The sequence below is a fragment of the Schistocerca nitens genome, chromosome 1 (genome assembly GCF_023898315.1).
Source record: "Schistocerca nitens isolate TAMUIC-IGC-003100 chromosome 1, iqSchNite1.1, whole genome shotgun sequence".
In the NCBI taxonomy this organism is placed as follows: Eukaryota; Metazoa; Arthropoda; class Insecta; order Orthoptera; family Acrididae; genus Schistocerca; species Schistocerca nitens.
In genome coordinates, this window is record NC_064614.1 from 662,101,346 (window position 1) to 662,124,905 (window position 23,560).

Here is a 23,560-nt window from a genome sequence, read left to right on the forward strand (position 1 = left end):
AGGCCAGATCAGTCAATCATCCAGACTGTTGCCCCTGCAACTACTGAAAAGGCTGCTGCCCCTCTTCAGGAACCACATGTTTGTCTGGCCTCTCAACAGATACCCCTCCGTTGTGGTTGCACCTACGGTACGGCCATCTGTATCGCTGAGGCACGCAAGCCTCCCCACCAACGGCAAGGTCCATGGTTCATGGGGGAAGGATCTAGGGTTAGGGTACCTTATCCACTTTCCTCCAGGGTTAGGGTACCTTATCCACTTTCCTCCAGAACCTCGAAACGTTCTCCCCCATTCACTTCACATGTCATACTCTACCCATCAAGCCACCTTCCTCGATGTTGACCTCCACCTCAAAGTATCTCTCTGTCCATTTCAAACCTACCTACCAACCACAAGCAATGCCTTCATTTCAACAGCTGCCACCCATTCCATACCAAGAAGTCCCTTCCATACAAACATGTGATATACAAGCTAAGGTGCAACCACTGCGATGCATTCTAAATGAACATGACAACCAACAAGCTATCTGTCCACATGAATGGCCACTGACAAACTGTGGCCAAGAAATAACTGAACCACCCTGTTGCAGCTGAGCACGCTGCCCAACAGAACAACCTTCATTCAGTGACTGTTTCACAGTCTGTGCCATCGGGAACCTTCCCACTAACACCAGCCTTTTTGAATTGTGCAGTGGGAACTCTCCATGCAATATAGCCTATGTTTCTGTAATCCTCCTGACCTCAATCTTTGTTAGTCACTGTCTTTACCCATTAGCCACTTCCCTGTTCCCATTCCAGCACTAAACAGTCCTCTTTTCCACCAATGCACCCTGTCTTTTTACTTCTCTCCTTTTCCACTATCCCACCCCTCTCTCCCCAACCCTCCGTCTAATCTCCTGACTGCACCTAGCTGCCCCACTCTCTACCTCATCCCCGCACACTCCCAGCAGCACTTTACCATCCCTGACCCTTACCTTGCTACTCGTCCCCCTCCCCGTCCCAACCTCCTCCTTACCCCCACCTGGTTGCGTCTACCATAAGCCTTGTTGCTCGAGTCTGGCTCTAGCTACCAGAGACTGTGGTCATGTGTGTGTGAGTTGTGTCTGGGTGTGGGTGTGTGTGTGTGCATGTGATTATGTTCTCTACTGTTGACAAAGGTTTGTTACTTGATAGCTAACTTTCAGACAGTCTTTTTGTTGTGCCTTTCTGGACTCCACTATATGGTGAGTAGCAACTTTCCTTTTTATTATATTGTTACATACCATAAATCCATCAAACAAAAAAACTGTGCCTAGTGGCTGGAAGAGGGAAAAGGTCATCCTGTCTACAAGAAGGGTAAGTACCATTAAATATCCTTGGCATCTATTTGTTGTAGAATCGTCTAATATATTCAGAGTTCACACATAATGAGACAACTGGAAAAGAATAACCTCCTCAATGGTGTACTAAAACCACTGATCACGTGAAACATAACTCGCATTTTTCTCACGTAACACTCTAAAAGTTATATATTAAGGTCGTCAGATAGATGCCGTATATCTGTTTTCCAAAAAGCATTTGACTTAGTATCAGACCTATGTTTATTATAGACGGCACCGTTTTATGGGGTATTAAAGGATATTCATGACTAGATTGAGGATTTTTAGGTAAGGAGCATATAGTGTGTCATCTTGGACAGAGCATTATCAACAGATGTAAAAGTAACACAGGGATGTATGTTGGGGGTATTGGGGTTAATTTTGTATGTTAATGACCTTGCAAATAATATTGATAGTAACCGCAAACTGTAAATGATGCAGCTGTCTATAGCAAAGTACTGTCTGAAAAAAAGTTGCACAAATATTCATTTGGATCTTGACAAGATTTCACAGTGATGCAAAAATTATTAACTTGATTTAAATGTTCTGAAATGTAAAATTTTACACAATTCAAATGTAAAAAGAAATGTAGTATCCTATGACCACAATATTAATTTGTCACAACTGGAATCAAATATCTAAGTGTAACAATTTGTAGGGATGTCATCAACATATACATCTATGTGGATAATCTGCTAATCACACTTAACTGCCTGGAAGAGGGTTCATCAAACCACCAGCACAATAATTCTCTATTATTCCACTCTCAAACAGCGCACAGAAAAAACGAACAACTGTATGTTTTCATGGGAGCTCTGATCTTTCCTGTTTTATTCTGATGATTGTTTCTCCCTATGTAGGTCGGCATCAGCAAAATATTTTCTCATTCAGAGGAGACAGCTAGTGATTGAAATTTCATGAAAAGATCCTGTTGCAACAAGAAACATCTTTGTTTTAATGATTTGCATCCAAAATCCTGTATCATGTCTGTGACTCTCTTTCCACCGTTTCTTGATAATACAAAATGTGCTGCCCTTCTTTGAACATTCTCGATGTACTCTGTTAACCCTAATTGGTAAGGATTCCATGCCATGTAGTGGTACTCCATAAGAGGATGGACAAGAGTAGTGTAGGAAGTCTCTTTAGTAGATCTGTTGCATCTTCTAAGTGTACTGCCAATAAAATGCAGTCTTTGGTTCGATTTCCCCACAACATTTTCTATGTATCCTTTCCTATTTAAGCTGTTCGTAATTGTAGTTCCTAGGAATTTAGTTGAATTTATGGCCTTTAGATTTGATTGGTTTATTGTGTAACTGAAGTTTAATGGATTCCTTTAGCACTTATGTGGATGACCTCACACTTTTCATTATTTAGGGTCAATTGCCAATTTTCACACCACACAAATATCTTTTCTAAACTGTTTTGCAATTTGTTTTGTTCTTCTGACGACTTTAGTAAGCGGTAAATGACAGTGTGATCTGCAAACAACCTAAGGCAGGTGCTCAGATCATCCCCTAAATCATTTACATAAATAAGGAACAGCAGAGGGCCTATAACACTACCTTGAGAAACACCAGACATCAATTCTGTTTTACTCTATGACTTTCCATCAGTTACTTCGACCTGTGACCTCTCTGACAGGAATCCAGTTGCTTAAGTAAGACGATATTCCATAAGCATGCAATTTGATTATGGTGTCAAAAGCCTTCTCGAAATCTAGAAATACAAAATCAATTTGAAATCCCTTGTCAATAACACTCAACACTTCATGTGACTAAAGAGCTAGTCGAGTTTCACAAGAACAATGCCTTCTAAATCTGTGTTGACTGTGTGTCAGTAGACTGTTCTCTTCAAGGTAATTCAAAATGTTCAAACACAATGTATGTTACAAAAGTCTGCTGCATATCGACATTAATGACATGGGCATTTAATTTAGTAGATTACTCTTACTGCCTTTCTTGAATATTGGTGCAACCTCTACAACTTTCCAATCTATGGGTATGGATAGTTCATCAAGCAAGCAGATGTATATGGTTGTTAAGTATGGAGCTACTGCATCAACATAATCTGAAAGAGCATAACTGGTACACAGTCTGGATCGGAGGACTTGCTTTTATTAAGCGATTTAAGTTGCTTCACTACTCAAAGGACATCTACCTTTAAGTTACTCATGTTGGCAGCAACTGTTCTTGATTCGAATTCTGGAATGATCACAATCGCCCTGTTACAAGCAAAGCAAGTAGCAGACTTTGGTGTACTGGTAGAATACTAAGGAAATGTAACTGGTCTACAAAGAAAATCAGTTACAAAACACTTCTATGGCCCGCCCTATAATTTAAGTGACACATACTAAAAAGCTCTAATAGAGAATATAGAATGTACACAAAAAAACAGGGTAGCAAATATGGTCACAGGTTTGTCTGACACTGGGAGTCTATCATGGCAATGCTAAAAAAAAACTGAGGTGGGCGACACATTAAGGCAAATGCAAATTATTCGTAGAAGGCCTACTAACAAAGTTTCAAGAACCAGCATTAAGTCATGAATCTAGGAATATACTACAACCCTCTATGTATCATTCCTGTGGTGATACGAAGGACAAGATTAAACTAATTACAGAAAGCACACAGGCATTTAAGTACTCATTCTTCCCCCACTCTATATGTGAATGGAGCTAAAAGAAGCTCTAATAACTGACACAATGGGAAGTATCCTCTAGAATGGTTTGCAAAGAACGGATGTGATGTAGATTTTCAGTGCTTGTAGAAATAATAGGAATAAAAGTAATCACTGATCGAACAGTTAAGGCATTGTGCAGTTGTCAGGCATATAAACAAGGCTGTATAAGGAGATAAGCTTCCAGACAATGTCACTACTCAATGCTAACTAACACAAAATTGAAACACACACAGGGCTACAATGGTTGTCGGTCAGGACAACAAAGAGAGAGAGAGTGTGTGTGTGTGTGTGTGTGTGTGTGTGTGTGTGTGTGTGTGTGTGTCCACGCACAAGAAGGAGTTATAAGAGATAAACACAAGTTGGTAGGCATGTTTCTACTCTGAAAGATGATGTCCATTCAATAGTCATGTACGAGTGGCACTACGATGATGCAACCCATGTTTGATTCAAATACATGCTGTAATGGTCATGAGCACTAGTTATCTTTGAGACTGGACGCAGTGAGTTGATATTAATCAAGAATGCCTTTACGGTGACAAAGACACCCTTATCAATACCTCACCGAGTCTGAAAAAGGTTGTGCAATAGGGCTACGAGAAACTGGATATTCCTTCTGTGATATTGCAGAAAGATTTGGCAGGAATGTAGCCACTGAACATAACTTCTGGGTGCGGTGCTCACAAGACTGTAAAGTCGCAAGAAGACCAGAGTCGGGATGACCATGTGGCACTACCAAGGTGGCTGGTGCATCGTACAGCATCTGTAGCAGCAATCTGAGCAGCAGTTGACACCAAAGTGTCACAACAAACTGCTACAGATAAGTTACTTGAAGGACAGCTCTAAGCCAGACCACCTGCAGAGTGCATTCCATTGACCTCCCATCTGCAACATCAGTGTTGTCAAGCGAGAGCTATTTGGAGGGCAGGATGGAGATCTTTTGTGTCTTCTGATGAAAGCTGGTTCTGCCTGAGTGCCAGTGATGACCGTGTGTTGGTTACAAGGATGCCAACTGAGGGCCTGCAATCAACTTGTCTGCAAGCTAAACACTGGACCAACACCTAGAGTTGTGGTCTGGGGTGTGATTTTGTATGACATCAAGAGCACCCTGACTGCAATTTGTACGTCAATCTGGTGATCCAATCTGTTGTGTGTGTTGAATCATATTATATTTTTGTTCTTTTCTTTTCATACGTTAAGCTATATGTAAACTGAATGGGATATACACAATGCCAAATGTAAATTAAAAAGTTGTTTTGTAGCAAGAATAATGTTTTGATACATCTGCATGAAAAAAAGAAGAAATCCAGTCTTCAACTTATTAATTCCTGTATCTTCACCCAGTTGTTTCTATAAGTGGTAGCTTGTGGATGTATGCTTGGATCCAGCATATCATCATTGTTAAAAAATGTATATCTCAGCCGGCCGGTGTGGCCAAGCGGTTAAAGGCGCTGCAGTCTGGAACCGCGTGTCCGCTATGGTCGCAGGTTCAAATCCTGCCTCGGGCATGGATGTGTGTGATGTCCTTAGGTTAGTTAGGTTTAAGTAGTTCTAAGTTCTAGGGGACTGATGACCTTAGAAGTTAAGTCCCATAGTGCTCAGAGCCATTTGAACCATTTTGTATAGCTCAACCGTAGATTAAAACTGTTATAAAAAGATATTAGAAAGGTAAAATTAATTCGCATATGTGAGACATGCGGCCCTGTCTGTTCATAATTTCACCTGCTGCCGAGATCCAGCATTTGGGGATTCGGAGCAAACAAGAGGAATTTGCACTAGCAGTGGAGGAGCGATCCTGCATCGGCATTGTTATAATCAAGACTACGCACAGTGGAATTAATGTGAAGCAGAATGTAACGCAAATTATGAATACTGATCTTGAATGTATTGGTATTGAAGGTCTGTTGATATTGATATCAGTTAAAGTCACCCAGGTTTGAGTACAGATTCAGAAATTACCTTCCAATTTTTTTTTCAACTATTCTTTCCAGACATTTTTTTTCAATTATTCAAGCAGCAATTATTCATCATTTCCAACATTACTATTCATGTGCTGAAATTCATGAACAGCATTCTTGGGGGTGTTTTCCAACAAGATAATGTTCATCCACATACTGCTGCTGTAAGCCCTACATTCTTCACAGAGTGTTGACATGTTGCCTTGGCCTCCTCAATCACCAGATCTGTCTACAATCAAGCACATACAGGACATCAATGGATGACAACTCTAGCATCATTCACAACCAGTATTAACTGCACCTATACTGACAGATCAAGTGCAATAGGCATGGAACTCCAGCCCACAGACAAGACAACTGTCTCCTGGACAACACAATGCATGCACATCTGCATGATGCATTCAATATTCAGGTACTTACATCAGTTATTAATGTACCAGCATTTCACATGTGCAATGGCTTATCTCACACTTACACTAACCTGTGATCTCACAATGTTAGTGATTCAAATATGTTACCTAGACAGATGTATTCCAGAAATTTCATTACTTTACATTAATTATTTTTTGGTGCTGTGATCTTTTTTCTGTTAGTGTAATTGTGTTCCACCAGGGCTTTCCAGTATCACAATGATACAAACATGTATACAATAAATAAACAAATAATTTATAATGTCACATATTTCTCTACTAACTGGCTTTACAATGAAAGAGGTTACAATACAGTGTGATGTGCTGGGCCCAATACAATGGTTTGTGATATACTGTAACTAGTAAACTGGGCTTAAGCCTAGATGAGGGGTAGTGCAAGAAACAACATATTTCCTTTGCAGCGTAAAGGTTGGTAAAGTGTCAGTTCTGCATATCCAATGAGACAATAGGCTTAGCTAAACAATGAGGGGCCAAGAGTGAGGTGATGTATTTATGGTGCGTAACTTTATATCCTTTAATATTATTTGCAGATTATTCATGATATAATTAAATTGGCACAACCATAGCTTCATGTTTCTTTACTATCGGTTTGGGTTGATGATCTTGGTGACAAAATGGTCTGTAACTGCCACTGATAGTCCTATGTATGGTACAAACACCAGTCACTTGCTGTCTTCCTATGTTACTTCAGTGATCAACATTAAAGATATTACCTTCTTAATTTTTGTATCACTTTAGCCATTCCTGTATTTAACAGACAGGCTTTCCTGGCCACTCGCAGCTACATCTACATCCACACTCTGCAAACCACTGTGAGGTGCATGACAGAGGCTACATCTCACTGTACCAGTTATTAGTGTTTCTTCCTGTTCCATTCACATATGGAGCATGGGAAGAATGAGTGTTTGAATGCCTTCGTGTGTGCAGCAATTATTCTAATCTTATCCTCACAATCCCTGCTTGAGCAATACACAGGGAGATGTACTATATTCCAAGAGTAATCATTTAAAGCTGGTTCTTGAAACTTTGTTAATAGACTTTCTCGGGATAATTTACGCCTGTCTTCAAGAGTCTGCCCTTTCAGTTCCTTCAGTATCTCTGTGACACTCTCCCCTGGATTAAACAAACCTGTGACCATTTGTCCTGCCCTTCTACGTATAAGCTCCAAATCCCCTGTTAGTCCTATCTGGTACAGGTCCCCCACACTTGAACAATATTCTAGGATATGTCGCACAAGTGATCTGTAAGCAACCTCTTTAGTAGACTGATTGCACTTCTCCAGTGTTCTACCATTAAACCGAAGTCTACCACATGCTTACCCATAACTGAACCCATGTGATCATTCCATTTCATATCCCTACAGAGTATTGTATTTGTATGAGCTGGCGATTCTAACAGTGTCTCATTGACATTATAGTCATATGAAACAGTTCTCACAACAATGCAGTGTTGGGATGTATGGTGGCAGCTGGATGCATACAGAGATCCATATGCATCAATTTCCTGTATGTACTTTCTGTGCCCAAATGTGAAGGAATGGAAGACAGCCATCTGTCTCTTCTTCTGTGGTGAGTTTTTTGCTCTCACGGCCAGCATTCAAATGTCCAACATATTTAACCATATATACTCTGCTATGTAGTCACACAATGCAGGATTCTTCTATATATCTACAGAAATGCTTCGACTGAAAGCACACAGTCCCAGTGGCTACTTCCACAAAATGCTCCATGCAAATAATGTTCTTGCTGAGTCAGATATACTTTAACAATTTCACGAACTCGTACAAGCTATTCATGTGGTGGTCACTATGTTTTGACAAAGGGTCAGGGTGTTCTGCCAGATATTTGGAGAGTGCATATTTTGGCAAGTTGACAGTGAACATCACGCTTATATGTATTTTTAGACTGCCACATAAGTGGGGGAAAACTGATCTGTTACACTGTTAGTTGTTTTGTATACCCTGTTTGAAAAAGGATGATCAAGAAAGCCTGCACACCAAACTGTAACACCCGAGGCAGGTCTTGCAGAGGAATTGCTACACTGGTACACTAATTAAGAAGGCAATATGAAGAATGTGTAATGTTGAAACAACACAGAAAGAGAGCAAGGCACCTGGCATTACTGACATATGTGTGACCACGAAAAGCCAAGATCACAAGGATTCTGAATAAATGCAATGTTAAAACAATCATCTGACCACCATAGAAAATTAGAAACCTCACCACATGCCTGCTGTCTACAGCATTCAGTGTGAGTGCAAGGTGCAGTCCACTGTGTCCTGCAGAAACGTAAATCAGCAGTCTGATCACAGCGTGGATGAAAGCCATATAACCAGTTTTAAATGGACCAGAGTAGTGTGCAGAGTCATTAGAGTTTAGGGTAGCATAATAAAGGAAATCAACATAATTAGGATCGATGACGACCTCTTTAAATAGAAATGGAAACTATCAACTCAGCTCTGAGGAAGGGGGAGGGGGCACCTTGTTACTGGTCACAATAAGCAACATGTGCTCCAAGATAAAAGACATAGCAGCAGCAGGGGTAGTGACAGTGACAGTGAGTGAGTGGACCAACATCAGGCACTACCTTAATAAAGAAAACACAAACACCATTTCAACATTGCCAAAAGGTGCTGCGTGTAACAACCATCAAAATATTAAGCTGTTTCGCCAAACTCACAGGACTGGTAACAAAATAATTTAATATTAGTTTAACTCGCTGGGAAGAACAAGGATCACACTAGAGTTTTATTTGCTTCATTTTAAATTGATATTGTTACTTGATTATTTTCAAACTTTCAACTTACCATTTGGGTATACCTTCACTAACTGGCTGATGATATTATATATAGTGAACCGATCAGCTTGCAACTGAGTTTGACAACTAACATGCTGATTCATTTCAATCAGAAGGTAATCTGGCAGCTTGGCAGGCACATTGTGCATCTGTAACTAGAATGCAAAAGCAATTACCATGGAATAATACACACAGGTAGTGATATGGCCCAAGCAAATGCTCAGTGGGCAGGACATTTATAAATGGGCATTTGCCTGGGAATTTGCTCAAAGCATTTTTAAATGCCTAAAACTGGACATTAATAAAAAAGCACTTTTTAAAGCTTTAACTGCTAGAATGAATAATTTATCAATTAAAATAAGGGATGAGATGTTACTTTCAATACTGAAAGTCATTGCTTTTATTAATAAGAATGAGAAGAAAGAAGAGAGTAGCAAGGTTTCTTTTTCTTAGCATTTCAATTTGTTGTACCAAGGAAGGGTGCATGTTGCTGACATCTGCTTATCATCTATAATGTCCTTTTTCTTTTTACCAGTTCTGCTCTTCTCTCTCTCTCTCTCTCTCTCTCTCTCTCTCTCTCTCTCTCACACACACACACACACAATGTTGAACAGCTGTATAGTGACAGCCGAGTTATAAAAAAAATAAAAAAACATTGTCCTTAGGTCATCGCTTTGTAACGTAATATACTTTATAATCCATGTCAAATCTCTGAATATTATTGAAGAATGATTACTGACAACAAAATTATTACTGGATGTGTTAAACAGCTGGCATGTGTTTCTTGATGGTAAATGTATTCTTAAATGTTAAACTGCCTTTTCAGTGAAGAAAAAAAATTCTTTATTGTTAGATGTAGTAACATCTGAGCCAGACTACAATTTTATATTCTGCTCTTCTCTTTATCAACTTCTGTATGACTGCACTGCTGTGAAGATAAAACTGATCACATTAGAGACACAAAAAGTTATGTTTACAGTCCAATTTATTTCCCCTAATAATGAAGTAGTGAAGGCAGCAGAGGATCAAGTAGGTAAAAAGACGAGGGCTAATAGAAATCCTTGGGTAACAGAAGAAATATTGAATTTAATTGATGGAAGGAGAAAATATAAAAATGCAGTAAATGAAGCAGGCAAAAGGGAGTACAAACGTCTCAAAAATGAGATCGACAGAAAGTGCAAAATGGCTAAGCAGGGATGGCTAGAGGACAAATGTAAGGATGTAGAGGCTTGTCTCACTAGGGGTAAGATAGATACTGCCTACAGGAAAATTAAAGAGACCTTTGGAGAGAAGAAAACCACTTGCATGAATATCAAGAGCTCAGATGGCAACCCAGTTCTAAGCAAAGAAGGGAAGGCAGAAAGGTGGAAGGAGTATATAGAGGGTTTATACAAGGGCGATGTACTTGAGGACAATATTATGGAAATGGAAGAGGATGTAGATGAAGATGAAATGGGAGATAAGATACTGCGTGAAGAGTTTATCAGAGCACTGAAAGACCTGAGTCGAAACAAGGCCCCGGGAGTAGACAACATTCCATTAGAACTACTGATGGCCTTGGGAGAGCCAGTCATGACAAAACTCTACCATCTGGTGAGTAAGATGTATGAGACAGCCGAAATACCCACAGACTTAAAGAAGAATATAATAATTCCAATACCAAAGAAAGCAGGTGTTGACAGATGTGAAAATTACCGAACTATCAGTTTAATAAGTCACAGCTGCAAAATACTAACGCGAATTCTTTATAGACGAATGGAAAAACTGGTAGAAGCGGACCTCGGGGAAGATCAGTTTGGATTCCCTAGAAATGTTGGAACACGTGAGGCAATACTAACCTTACGACTTATCTTAGAAGAAAGATTAAGAAAAGGCAAACCTACGTTTCTAGCATTTGTAGACTTAGAGAAAGCTTTTGACAACGTTAACTGGAATACTCTCTTTCAAATTCTGAAGGTGGCAGGGGTAAAATACAGGGAGCGAAAGGCTATTTACAATTTGTACAGAAACCAGATGGCAGTTATAAGAGTCGAGGGGCATGAAAGGGAAGCAGTGATTGGGAAAGGAGTGAGACAGGGTTGTAGCCTCTCCCCGATGTTATTCAATTGGTATATTGAGCAAGCAGTAAAGGAAACAAAAGAAAAATTCGGAGTAGGTATTAAAATTCATGGAGAAGAAGTAAAAACTTTGAGGTTCGCCGATGACATTGTAATTCTGTCAGAGACAGCAAAGGACTTGGAAGAGCAGTTGAACGGAATGGACAGTGTCTTGAAAGGAGGATATAAGATGAACATCAACAAAAGCAAAACGAGGATAATGGAATGTAGTCAAATTAAATCGGGCGTTGCTGAGGGGATTAGATTAGGAAATGAGACACTTAAAGTAGTAAAGGAGTTTTGCTATTTAGGGAGTAAAATAACTAATGATGGTCGAAGTAGAGAGGATATAAAATGTAGACTGGCAATGGCAAGGAAAGCGTTTCTCAAGAAGAGAAATTTGTTAACATCAAGTATAGATTTAAGTGTCAGGAAGTCGTTTCTGAAAGTATTTGTATGGAGTGTAGCCATGTATGGAAGTGAAACATGGACGATAACCAGTTTGGACAAGAAGAGAATAGAAGCTTTCGAAATGTGGTGCTACAGAAGAATGCTGAAGATAAGGTGGGTAGATCACGTAACTAATGAGGAGGTATTGAATAGGATTGGGGAGAAGAGAAGTTTGTGGCACAACTTGACTAGAAGAAGGGATCGGTTGGTAGGACATGTTTTGAGGCATCAAGGGATCACAAATTTAGCATTGGAGGGCAGCGTGGAGGGTAAAAATCGTAGAGGGAGACCAAGAGATCAATACACTAAGCAGATTCAGAAGGATGTAGGTTGCAGTAGGTACTGGGAGATGAAGAAGCTTGCACAGGATAGAGTAGCTTGGAGAGCTGCATCAAACCAGTCTCAGGACTGAAGACCACAACAACAACAACAACAATAACTCACCTAACTTTCAAGCAGCTTTTCCAACTTTATTACTCAAACACTACAGAAACAGTGTTGCAAATCACCTCCTCTAATACAAAACATCAGCTTAATTTTTTTTATGAACATCTATTATTAATTAATCTTTAAAATGCATAAATGCCCCAGTATTTATGAATTTTAGGCTTTTGCCCATGCATTTTACACCACTACACACAGGACAAACAATGACGTTATGATGACTACATATATTAATCATACAATCAACAGCAATATTATGCTACTCATCATATAAAGGAGTCATTGAAACATAGACAGGCACTACAAAAACACTGCTATATATTTGAGCTTTTGGACAAAAGCACAACTCATATACACATGACCACTCTCTCCGACTGCAGTCTAGTCCCAGTAGCAAGTGAATGTGCATGTGTTTTCTACATCAGAAGAAGGCCTTTTGGCCAAAAGGTCAAATTAGCAGTCTTTTTGTTGTACCTGTCTGCAACCTGACATCACCTTTATACAATAAGTAGCTATTTATCCTTTTCATAATACTGTTGTTTTTCCATCCTGGTTTTTTCACCATTTAATCATACAATATACGAACACTCCCAGTGCAGTAGCTGGGAGTAGCTGCATTGATTGAAATCAAAAGGCTTCAGCTCGTACTGACAGCTTCCTTGGTGCAGCAACTTCATCTAACAGACAACTATATAGGCGAAGTAATGGTGCTAAACTGTTCGCTTTGACCCTGCGCCCATTACACATGTTGTACAAATGGAGATGATGTCTTAATTACTGACGACACCTTTGGCATAATGGTTTTATTATTCTCCATTGCATGATGTAATTTTAGAAGTTTTACTTCTGATGAAGGTATATTTATATGTACCGAAAACTTGGTCAAGAATTTTAATAAAAAAATTTCCTCTTAATTGTATCAGTTCTCTCAGTTTAAATCAAACAATGGAAAATCCAGGATGGAATGTAACAATATTAGAGAAGGAAAGTTGCTACTCATCATGTAGTGGAGATGCTGAGTCGCGATAGGCACAATAAAAAGATTCACACAATTAAAGCTTTCAGCCATTAAGGTCTTTGTCAGCAGTAGACACACATACACACACTCACATAAACGCAACTTGCACACGCGTCTGCAGTCTCAGAAAGCTGAGACCACACTCGCAGTTTCTCACCTAAAATGTGGGTTATGGTACAATAATAAGCAGATGTGTGTGTGTAGCTTCTTAATGGTATCTCTGGTGGGGACTGATGACCTCAGATGTTAGTCCCAGTGCTTAGATCCATTTGCACCTCTGGTTCTCATTGGAAAATTTTAGCTTAGCTAAATAGCAATAACTGTCATGTATGTCTTATGGGAGACTGCAAAGTTCTTGGATTTTCATGTTATTAAAATCTTGCTACAAAAACTAAAATAACATGGTATTAATGGTACTTACTACGCAATAACAAATCATTTTATAGAAAGGGGTGCAAGGGTGGAAGAGAGAAAGAAAGCAGGGGTGACATAAAACGAGCCACTGAGGTTTAGTATATGGTCTTAATGTTGTTGCCCTCCATATTTTCTTTTTTTTTTCCAAAAGCTGTTTCTGAAAACTAATGATGGTTGATATAAGCATACTTATCAAGGGTCTAATTAACACACAAGAGAGAGAGAGAGAGAGAGAGAGAGAGAGAGAGAGAGAGAGAGAGAGAGAGAGATCGCTTTAGAGCTGGTGTCCACCATACCTTCCTCATATTAAAAATTCACGGCAGACTCAAATATGAATGCATATATTTGTCTTACGCAGACATCATGAAGTTAGGTACCATCTCCAGTAAAAATGTAAAGTTTTTAATTGCTTTATGTTCTCTTGAATTTGAAGCACCTTTTGCATCTCACATAATAAAGTCAGCTGCATTATGAATAAAGTCTTTCTGCACTCCATCTGTGTCTGAAATAGGAAGAAACCCTAATAAGCAAGTACAATGGGAAATATCCTTTGTCTTGATTTCACAGTGGATGAGAGAGTACAAAAGTAGATGCAGAAATGTGGGATTAATTGAAGTCTTTGATACTGCCAAATAAACTGTCACCTTTACGCCTAACCTGGACCTCTGGCTACACCAGAGATTGGTCTGTCATCAGAACCTACATTCCAAAAACTTATGCATATGCTGATACAATACTATCAGTTTTCTGTTCTCTTTCTCTTTGTGCATGTATGACGTCACACGACGTCTTTATTGAGTCCTGGACATGCAGTTTTGTCAGGTTCTATTCTCCATGAAATGATGACTTGAAACCAATCTTCAGAGAATCCATTTTGGCCCTTGCATACCAGATGGAAGAAACAACCTGGTATTGCAAAAAGTTTTAATGGAGACTGCCTATGACTTATTCACATGGTTAAATTTTACTTACAGATGCCAAAGCGAAGTGTGCTGATGTTCGCAACGAACACTGAATGCTGAGAATTATGGACTTCATTTTAAAACAAATGTTTTGTTATGAAATGTTAGATTTACAAGGATAATTAATTTACTGAGTGGACAAGGGTACATATCAGAACCTGTCAACCATAGAGCAGGAACAGTACATGCCGCCTCTGCCATTCATTAAAATTTTACGAATAACCATTCTGTGAAATCCCAAATCATTAACAATTGTTTTACTGCTGATACCTACATAGGTCTGCCAAAACTGCATTTGTTAATACTATTAAGGGTGTAGATAGGCAAAAGATTAATTTGGAATTAAGAGATAAAAATGATAAGCAATTTAAAAAGCTCTATTTGGCTTGCTTTGTGCATGTAGTACTCAGAGACGTGAAATATGGAAAACAGCCACGCATAATGATTCATAATTTGCCTCTAAAATGTAATGCTGAATAAGGGGAAAAAAGAGGGAGAGGGCAGTAAATCTGACAGCTTGCTATTCTGATTTCCTTCAGTGCAAGGAGGCTTAGAAAACAGCACCTAAATGTCTGTCTGTCATAGGATCAAGATTCTTGAGCCGCGAAGGGTGCACTATCAGATAGCAACATTTACTGAGGAACTATTTAAGACTCTCGTGTGACACTGTAGAGAAAAAATATTAACTTACAATGGTGAAAATTCCTCGTAGAGCCGTGGGTACAACAGAATGGTGATCTTTCAGTCTGTCTGTGAAGAACCTAAGAAGGAAAGAGAGTTCATTCTCCGTCAAAAAGTCACCTGGCAGCAGACGAAGAACGTCTACAAGAATTCGGACACCTCTCTCTCTTATATTGGGTCTTGTATCGGTCAGTGGATCATGAAGTCCTTCAACCACTTCCAGCAGGCGACTATGATGTTTTTTTATGTCTGCAATACACATATACAGTATCAAAAACAAATCATTGACTAGCTAGCGAAGTGCATTCGAAAGAAACTTTGTTGCTCTAGTCGGTCATTTCTACATTCATTATCACCTGCTGCAAGTTCATGACATGCTTTTCCCAAATTGCCGTCATCGCGCAATATTGCCGACAGTTTTCCGCTGACATCCATCACAACACGTGTGAAGCTTAAAAGCGCTGTCTAGCAATTTACTTCAGCTTTCGAAAGAAACCAACAATAGCGAACACTAACAGTAAATCCGTATCAGTTCATAACAAGAATACAGAAAATAAACACATTTTTGTATCATAAGAATCTTAGTTGTCACTTTTAATCGAAGACACAACTTCAGCCTAAATGTAAATATTCAAATCAAAGACACTGACGAAAACAACATACAACAGAGTCCTCTACACCACAAACCGTGAATTAAAACAGTGATGCGCAAATGTCGCTTTGTCAAAGAAATGGGTACGGTCAGAAAATGGTTCGCGAAGCATGCGAAATGCTGAAAAATATATTTGAAATGCCTTTAGTTAATGGGCATTCAGAATGGGAGGATGTATAGGAATTAGGAGGAATAGAGATGACGCCACAGAAGATATTTCAGGCAATATAACGAGGCCAAATTCAGGTAAATCTTATCTCCGTTCCACCTTAGCGAATAGAGTGTAATTTACAGATTTTGTAAATAATGCAAACGGAGCCCTCCCAGCCTGTAATTCTGTATCACGGCTATTAGAAATATTAACAGTAGATTGTAATTACAAGTGGTCAATAGGACATTATTGTACAATATTGTAATGGCATTGTTTCGATTCTGTCTGAAGGAAACACCCGTAAGAACCATCCCCTGTGTCATGAGACAATTCGGTGGAAGTCTGATGTGCCATTGACAGAAGGACAATTGCGAAGCAAAAGGGATGAGTTCTGGGACACAGCACCAGCTTTTGACGGTCGGAAGGAGATTTGGGATGCCTTACGAGCTGCAGCGGTAGCAGCAGAATCATCAGATTATGAACTTGCGCAAGCCATCCTAGATGGGGCGAACATATCAGTTCCTAATGGTAATAAAATTTTATTTATTACGTTGTAAATATGTGCTGGGTGAGATTGATCCGTATCATTAGATGAACTACAGTCAAGTTCAACATTAGTCCAATTATGTCAATTGCAAAGTTTGATTCCATGCAATTCCTATCTTGTATAGTAATAAAAAAAAATTAACCAAAGCATCAAATGCTTGTCAGTTTGTATACAGTTGCATCGTCCCACCTACCCCAACACACACATTTAAGCTCACCTATGAAACATGCTGACAAAACCTCAGAAGTAATACAATAATTTTTTAGTCATCCATACTTTATTTATTGATGAGTTTATTAAATGCTAACCAGTTGCCACAGGGAAATATGTTAAGTCAGAGTATTATAGGCATATAGTGCTTAGCTATAAGATTGTCGTGACCCAATTGTATGTTATATGGTGCAGGTTTTTGGAGATATGTAGAACTCTGTTTAATGAAATTGTAATATATTAGTACCCAGAACAGTATCTGAAGTATTGTATTACTAATTGTACCATACCCCAGTAGGAATCTTCACTTTTTAATGAACAATTTTTAAAGCCCTTTTGCCTTAAATGGTAAAATAAGCAAACTTTCCTAATCTACAGGGAAATGAATGAAAAATCATGTATTGTCAGCAAAGAGGAAAAAAAAAGAGTAATGGTATAGGAAAGTTCAGAAATTTGTCAACAGTACCACCAAAAAACTAATCCTTAGTGATCACAAAGAATTCAATTTGGAAATGGAAATAATATAATATAGAGCATTTCATACAGTCCAGTATTGTGTTCATAATTGTGTGCTTGTTGTGTGTGCATCTTGCCTTATGATTTAGGGTCAGGTTGCTTGTTCCATTTATCATATTCCATGATAAATGTTATGTGGAATGTGCCAACAGACCAGATACAGAACAGAACACATACAAATACTAAAAAAGAAAGAAAATATCTGTATTGTTGGCATAATTTGTATCACATCAGGCACAAAGCTTACCTACATAGTCTCTAATGTTATTGAATTTAGCATACGTTAAAATTCAGATGTAAGTAAGAAACACACATTTTTTTGTTTTCTCCAAAAAAATTCCTGCTTCAAAATACAGGCCTCCATAGATGACACTGCAAACACCCTTTTGAAGATGTAAATTTCGGAACAGTTCTAGATATTTTGTTAGTTTTTTATTTGAAAGATAATTGCTTTATGATTACAATGGTATCCTCGGTTTGGACATATCTGACAAAGTTCTGTTACTGCCACCTTTTGAATTTTTTTTTTATAATTTACAGAAATTTTTTTCCCAAAAATGCCAATCCAGAAAAGTTATATTTTCTTCTCTTGATTAGTATCCTGTAGCACTAAAGGAGAGTTTCCACATTTAAGGTTGACAGGATTTATTTTAAAGAATCATTTATTTATTTATTTTTAACTTTAAAGGGTAATGTATGTCTTCACTGAATAAATGTATTACTAATTTCTTTATTACAATGTTTATTTCTATTGTCTTTGTTGCATTTATTTCAATTCACTTTCATTGTTGCAGATATTTCTTACACTTTGTTGTAGTTTCTTGTGTTTCTTTGTCTTGTTTGTTCATTACAGGTTTCTATATTGTAGTTGTTCAGTGCTAATTTTTTTACTGAAGAAGCATCTAAGAAATCTGAGGCCATCCAGTGACATCTGTGTTTTCGTGAGGAATTTACCAGTTGACACAGTTGTAGTGTGTTTTGTGAAAAGGACTGTTTGAAATGTCTTCTGTCTGGATCCACAGGAGAGTGAAGTGTGCTGACTATTTGCATATCTGTAAAAGAGTGATATATATGACAAAGGGAATAAGTGCTCTCATTCGAAGACTCTGTTACAAAGTGAAGATGTTCCCAGTGACGACTTTTTATGTCCTAAATGCTTTGACAGAATAACAACAGTGACAGTATGTGAACAAGGTGAAGCCTCCCCATGGTGCAGATGATGTAGATTTTGCGGGTCGACAGAAGCGTCCGATCCCACGCGTCGGCTTTGACCCGTGACGTAACGGTGTTGTCGTGTGTGACGTCATGATGGTGCGGAGTTTGGTTTGTGTGTGGCTGTCTCCAGTTCTGTTTTATCTTATTTTATTTACTTTTCTGATCTGTTCGTTCTATCTCGTGAGATTTTTTTTTTTTTTTAATTTAAAAATACTTATTACTTATTTTAATTATCTGTTTCCTCCAATTTCTGTTTTAGTTTATTATATTTATCTTTCTGATCTGTTCGTTCTATCCCGTGAGATTTTTTTTTTTTTTAAAGACAAAAAACACTAATCAACTGCTGAAGCATCTTTATCTTCTATGGGTTGCAGGGGTTACGACCCCTGGGGAGGTGGGTGGGTATTCGTGCATGGCTGTCTTCACTTACACGTTGTAGCTACGCAAGGCGTCTAAATTTGTGTATATTTAGTTTGCCCCCCACCCAAAACACCCCATTTCCCGCGCTTGTCCCGTTAGTGTCATTAGGCTACTTGTGGAAAGTGTGTGTGTTTGTTTTTGTTTCCGCCATATTTGTGACCTCATGGGTCAAAGCAGACGGGCGGGATCGGACGCTTCCGTATTTCCGATTTTGCAATAGTAGAGGAAGAATTAAATACTCTGAATCAGTGAACTACAGGGGTAGGTGTTAGTCCTTACAAGAAACCGTGGTCAGTGAAGTCGAGTCATAAGCTCTACACATGAGGAAAGTACAGAGAAATTAGTAAAGCTATGGATGAATACACTACAGCAAAACTGACCACACTCTTCAAAGTAGAGATTCCATCTTCAGAAGAAAATGAAACAAAGCACTCTTGCACTTCTTGCCAGGAATTTTTCAGAGCCACGTTCCATCAGGATCAAATTACATACTAGACAAACCAAGAAATGTGAGGTCTGTAAAAGGAGCCTTTGGAAGACCAGATCCCTATTATGGTCATCCCGTAGAAGCAGCTCGAGTTCAAATAGTGCAGTCATTTTATCTGGAAGATAAATGGGACTGTTCTTGCCAGAGTGCCAACAAAAAAGGCACTGTAACTGTAACAGTTGACGGTCAGTAAGTTGTGAAAGTGAAGAGATACACAACTCGCAGTATTAAAGAAACTTTTGCAATTTATAAGAGCAACTATACAACTTCACATATTGGAAGATCAAAATTTTATGCACTACGACCTAAGTGGGTAGTTCCACACCCACCTAGAGATGTCTTTTTTATGTGTGTACTGTGCGAATTTTGAACTGTGTGTTGTGACTTTGAAGAACTTACTGGAGCACGTGACATATGACATCTTAGTTGGGTGTGTGAAGTCATTAGTAGTCTGTTACGTAAAGCGAGAGACTTGTTTGTTTCGAGGATGTGTTAACTGCCCTGGAAAGGGAGGACTGTCTTTACAGATTTTTGGCCTGGAAGACGTAGCTGATAACTCTGCAGAAATTACATGGGAGGAAAATAAACCAACTGAAAAAGACTGTTGACTTTGACAGTTTCATTCATTGATGAACTTGGTAAATTGTCAGTGAAAGCAGTAGCACCCCAGCATCTGAAGAAATTGCAACACCACATTGCAGAAGTGAAAGGTTGTGTACAGGCTGTAGAACTATGTTTAGTGCTTCACTGTGATTTTGCTGAGAACTGGTCTGTAATCCTCCCACAAGAAATATGAGGGTATTGTTGGAGTAATGACCAGGTTTCAATTTTTACAGGAGTGACGTATTTTCAATACAAGACTACAAGTGTTGCAGTTATAAGTGATGACACACGATATTACATGAGTATGTCCTATATAGTCTGATCTACCTTGCGTCACGTGAGTGTTGGGGAGTCGAAACCAGTAGTGACCCTTACGTCATATCAACTTGAGATTTTTTTGTATACAAGTCATTCATTTCTAAATTTTATTGATTATTTGCAGAGTAAAGAATTTAATTATGTACAACATTTAATAGGTAATGAGTTTTAATGAGATAGATATAAATATGTTTTGAATTAGCAAATAACCGTGTTGCATTATGCATGATATGTTTTCTCTTTGCAAGGGAAAGAACTTCCATTTTGCTCGAGTGCGCAATAAAGTAGTCGTCGAGTGCGGATCTGCTGTAACTTTCATGAATGGGCATAGAATTGTTAATTTACTGTGGGTTCGCAGTTGATTTAAAAATTATTCTGGGGAACCACAGCCCGATTTTGGTGCAAACAAATCGTGCACGACTTCTCAAATATCGGCGCGGAGTTCAAGAAATGCGGCTGGATGTCGGGTGTTATCGTCGTGTGTAGGATTCAGTAACATTAACTGCAATTTATGGACATTAGCTTGATAATAACTATCAAAGACTTATATGAGCAGCATAGTAATCATCTTGATGCTTAAAGCAAGTGATAAGCGATTTACTGTCGGGATACGACAAATATTAATCATTGCATAGTCAGCTTGTTGATACATTGCTTAGCAACTCATAAACGGACAGCGATAGAATTATGGAAATGATCTTTTAAGTATTAATGACCACTACACACACATTAGAAACTAATTAATTACTCTAACTGTGAGTGACTTCTGGATTGGATGTTTTTCTTTTTTTGTTTCATTTCAGCTAATTGGTATCAATAAACTTCTTTTGAGGTTGAAACTTCATCAAACGTGTCGCGCTCATTCAGTTTTGTAGAACAATAGATAGTACTAGCTACGCTACTACTTATAGTTTTGAACGAAAAGAGAGCACATACCTGTTTTTCTTTTGAGAAATGTTCATACTTCAGTTGTCAGTCTTCTCAAACCAGAGGCACGAGTGATGCTCCCTCACAGCACTATGATATCGTGAACCACCACACACATGTGGCCCCTTCTCACTACATTTCTGCATTGAAAACACTGAGATATAGCTGCGTTACGAAGAAGGAAGAAAGAAGAGGAATGATCAGCGAAAGAAACGGAGCAAAGAGAGAAAGGAAGATCACAACGACATGACTCAGCACATGCTTTGCTAGCAGTGTGCAAAATTATTGAACTGCAAACAGGTGGCGTAGATGATCATCATCATTTCTGATGCTGCTCCTAGTCATTTAAAAAATAGTTACCAGCTGTTTGGATTGAGTGAGTCATGTGTGCCAACTAACTGGGTATACAGTGCTACTGGTCACAGGAAGGGGCCTTGTGATGGTGTGGATGCCTGCTGAAGCATCATGCTACAAAACATAATCTTTCCAGACCAAATACACCTGTGGTTCAGAATGCTGAAGTTTTTATGAGAGTCGTGAAATCTTGCACATCCACAGCCCTCATTCTTTTGTCCAAAGAGAAAATTGAAAATTTCCGTGAGCAGAAAAAAGATGAATGGTCCAAACAAACTACTCCTGTGAAAGGAATTCAGAAGACGCACTTTTGGACTCAAAGTGATGGGTGACCTCATATTGCACACACTTTAAAGAGCAAGAAAGAAGAAATTTCTTTTGTTTGGCCAACACCTCAGAAACAGCAGGGTAATATTCAGATTCAAAACTTGAGAAAGGGAATGTTTGTGGTGTGTGTGTATGACTGTGACTGATGGATTGCAGAGATTATAGATGCCAGTTATGAGTTAAATGAAATTGTAGTTAACTTTATGCTACCACATGGACCAGCTGCTGGATATAGGTTTCCAGTTGAAGGACAAGAACAACACCATCAGTTCTTATTTCCTGTTCAGTGTTTTGAAGGTTGTAAGGGCTACAGTTCCTATTGGTTCAGCTGGAAGGCATCACTCTATGTCAAAGGAAGATACTGAAGCTGTGGAACACTTTTTAGGTCTTTGACTGGCTAATTTCAGTACAAAACAGAGTGCTCAGAAGTTGTATAAATTGAAGCCTTTAAGTCTTTGTACCTTTCTCATCCATTTTGGAACCATTTAAAATGCTTGAAAAATGAGTCTCTTACTCATCTTTCAAAACTAAAATTCTGTTAAATAAGGCTATGTTTCGATTTTTATGAGTCTGTTATTTGATAATGTGGTAATAAAACAGGTTTTATGTATGGCAAAAATTTCCAATTGTTTATAAAACCTGTTCAAACTAAAAGTGGAACTATATGGTACTGATTAACAGGGGAAAAAAAATCAAAATTTTATGGATTGACATTTTTGAGGGGGAAAAAAATCCATAAATTATAAAAAAAGTTCAGAAAGGTATAGTAAATGAACTTTGACAGATGAGTCCAAATGGAGGATTTCTTTGTAATCATAAAGCAATTATCTTTCAAATAAAAAAACAACAAAATATCTAGAACTGTTCCAGAGATGAAACATTTTAAAAAAAATTCCCAAATTTGCATCTTCAAAATGGTATGCCCAGGGCTATATCTCGGAGCAGAATTTCGTTTTGGAGAAAACAAAAAAAATACATGGTCCTTACTTAGTCCTTTATTTTAACATATGCTAAATTCAATAACGTCCGAGGCTATGAAGGTAAGATTTTTTCCTAGCCTGCCTGAATTGATATGGACTATGCCAGCTGCTGCAAACGCCCAAAATTGCCAAACCTTCACCCTGCCTGCACTGTGTTTAACGCATCTTGCTGGCCTGCATGAATCTTGCACCCTGTGATGTTTATAGTGTTTACAGTTCCAAGAGCTACTTTTTATTTGTTGTGTGGTACTTATATTGTCAGAAAGAAGTTCATTGAAAGTTATATGAGTGGAAAAGTTCCCCACCATTCTCTGTACCAGGGTATTGCAGTACAAGGTCATTTGAAAGAAATGGTTTAGGCATTATGTGCCTACTTTGGACTAAAAAATGTAGTGGGGGCCTACTGTCTCCTTTATAACAATGTAATCAATAGAAATGCTGCAGATCTGAACATAAGCAAGAACACTGTTGTGAAGATTGACAAAGGAGTGTTAGAGAAATAAAAGGAAGCTTAAGAATATCAGTTTAAAAATCCTTGGGGAAAAAACGTTCTGTGGATAAATCAGTGGTCAA

The 23,560-nt window shown here is 38.5% G+C and overlaps 2 protein-coding genes across 2 annotated transcripts in view; one reads left to right on the forward strand and one right to left on the reverse strand.

Annotated features, from left to right (window-relative positions):
* The window catches only part of LOC126259167 (MMS19 nucleotide excision repair protein homolog), a 269,613-nt gene extending 253,700 nt beyond the window's left edge, over positions 1-15,913 (reverse strand). Inside the window, exons 1-3 of the mRNA XM_049955735.1 lie at positions 15,637-15,913; positions 15,291-15,529; positions 9,226-9,370 (exon numbers count right to left, since the gene is read on the reverse strand). Coding sequence (XP_049811692.1) covers positions 9,226-9,370; positions 15,291-15,529; positions 15,637-15,715 — 463 coding nt within the window. The 5' untranslated portion in view covers positions 15,716-15,913. The remainder of the gene's footprint in view (positions 1-9,225; positions 9,371-15,290; positions 15,530-15,636) is intronic.
* Positions 15,914-15,972: 59 nt separating this feature from the next.
* The window catches only part of LOC126259189 (ubiquitin domain-containing protein 1), a 66,548-nt gene continuing 58,960 nt past the window's right edge, over positions 15,973-23,560 (forward strand). Inside the window, exons 1-2 of the mRNA XM_049955776.1 lie at positions 15,973-16,178; positions 16,375-16,611. Of these exons, the coding sequence (XP_049811733.1) occupies positions 16,097-16,178; positions 16,375-16,611 (319 nt within the window). The 5' untranslated portion in view covers positions 15,973-16,096. The remainder of the gene's footprint in view (positions 16,179-16,374; positions 16,612-23,560) is intronic.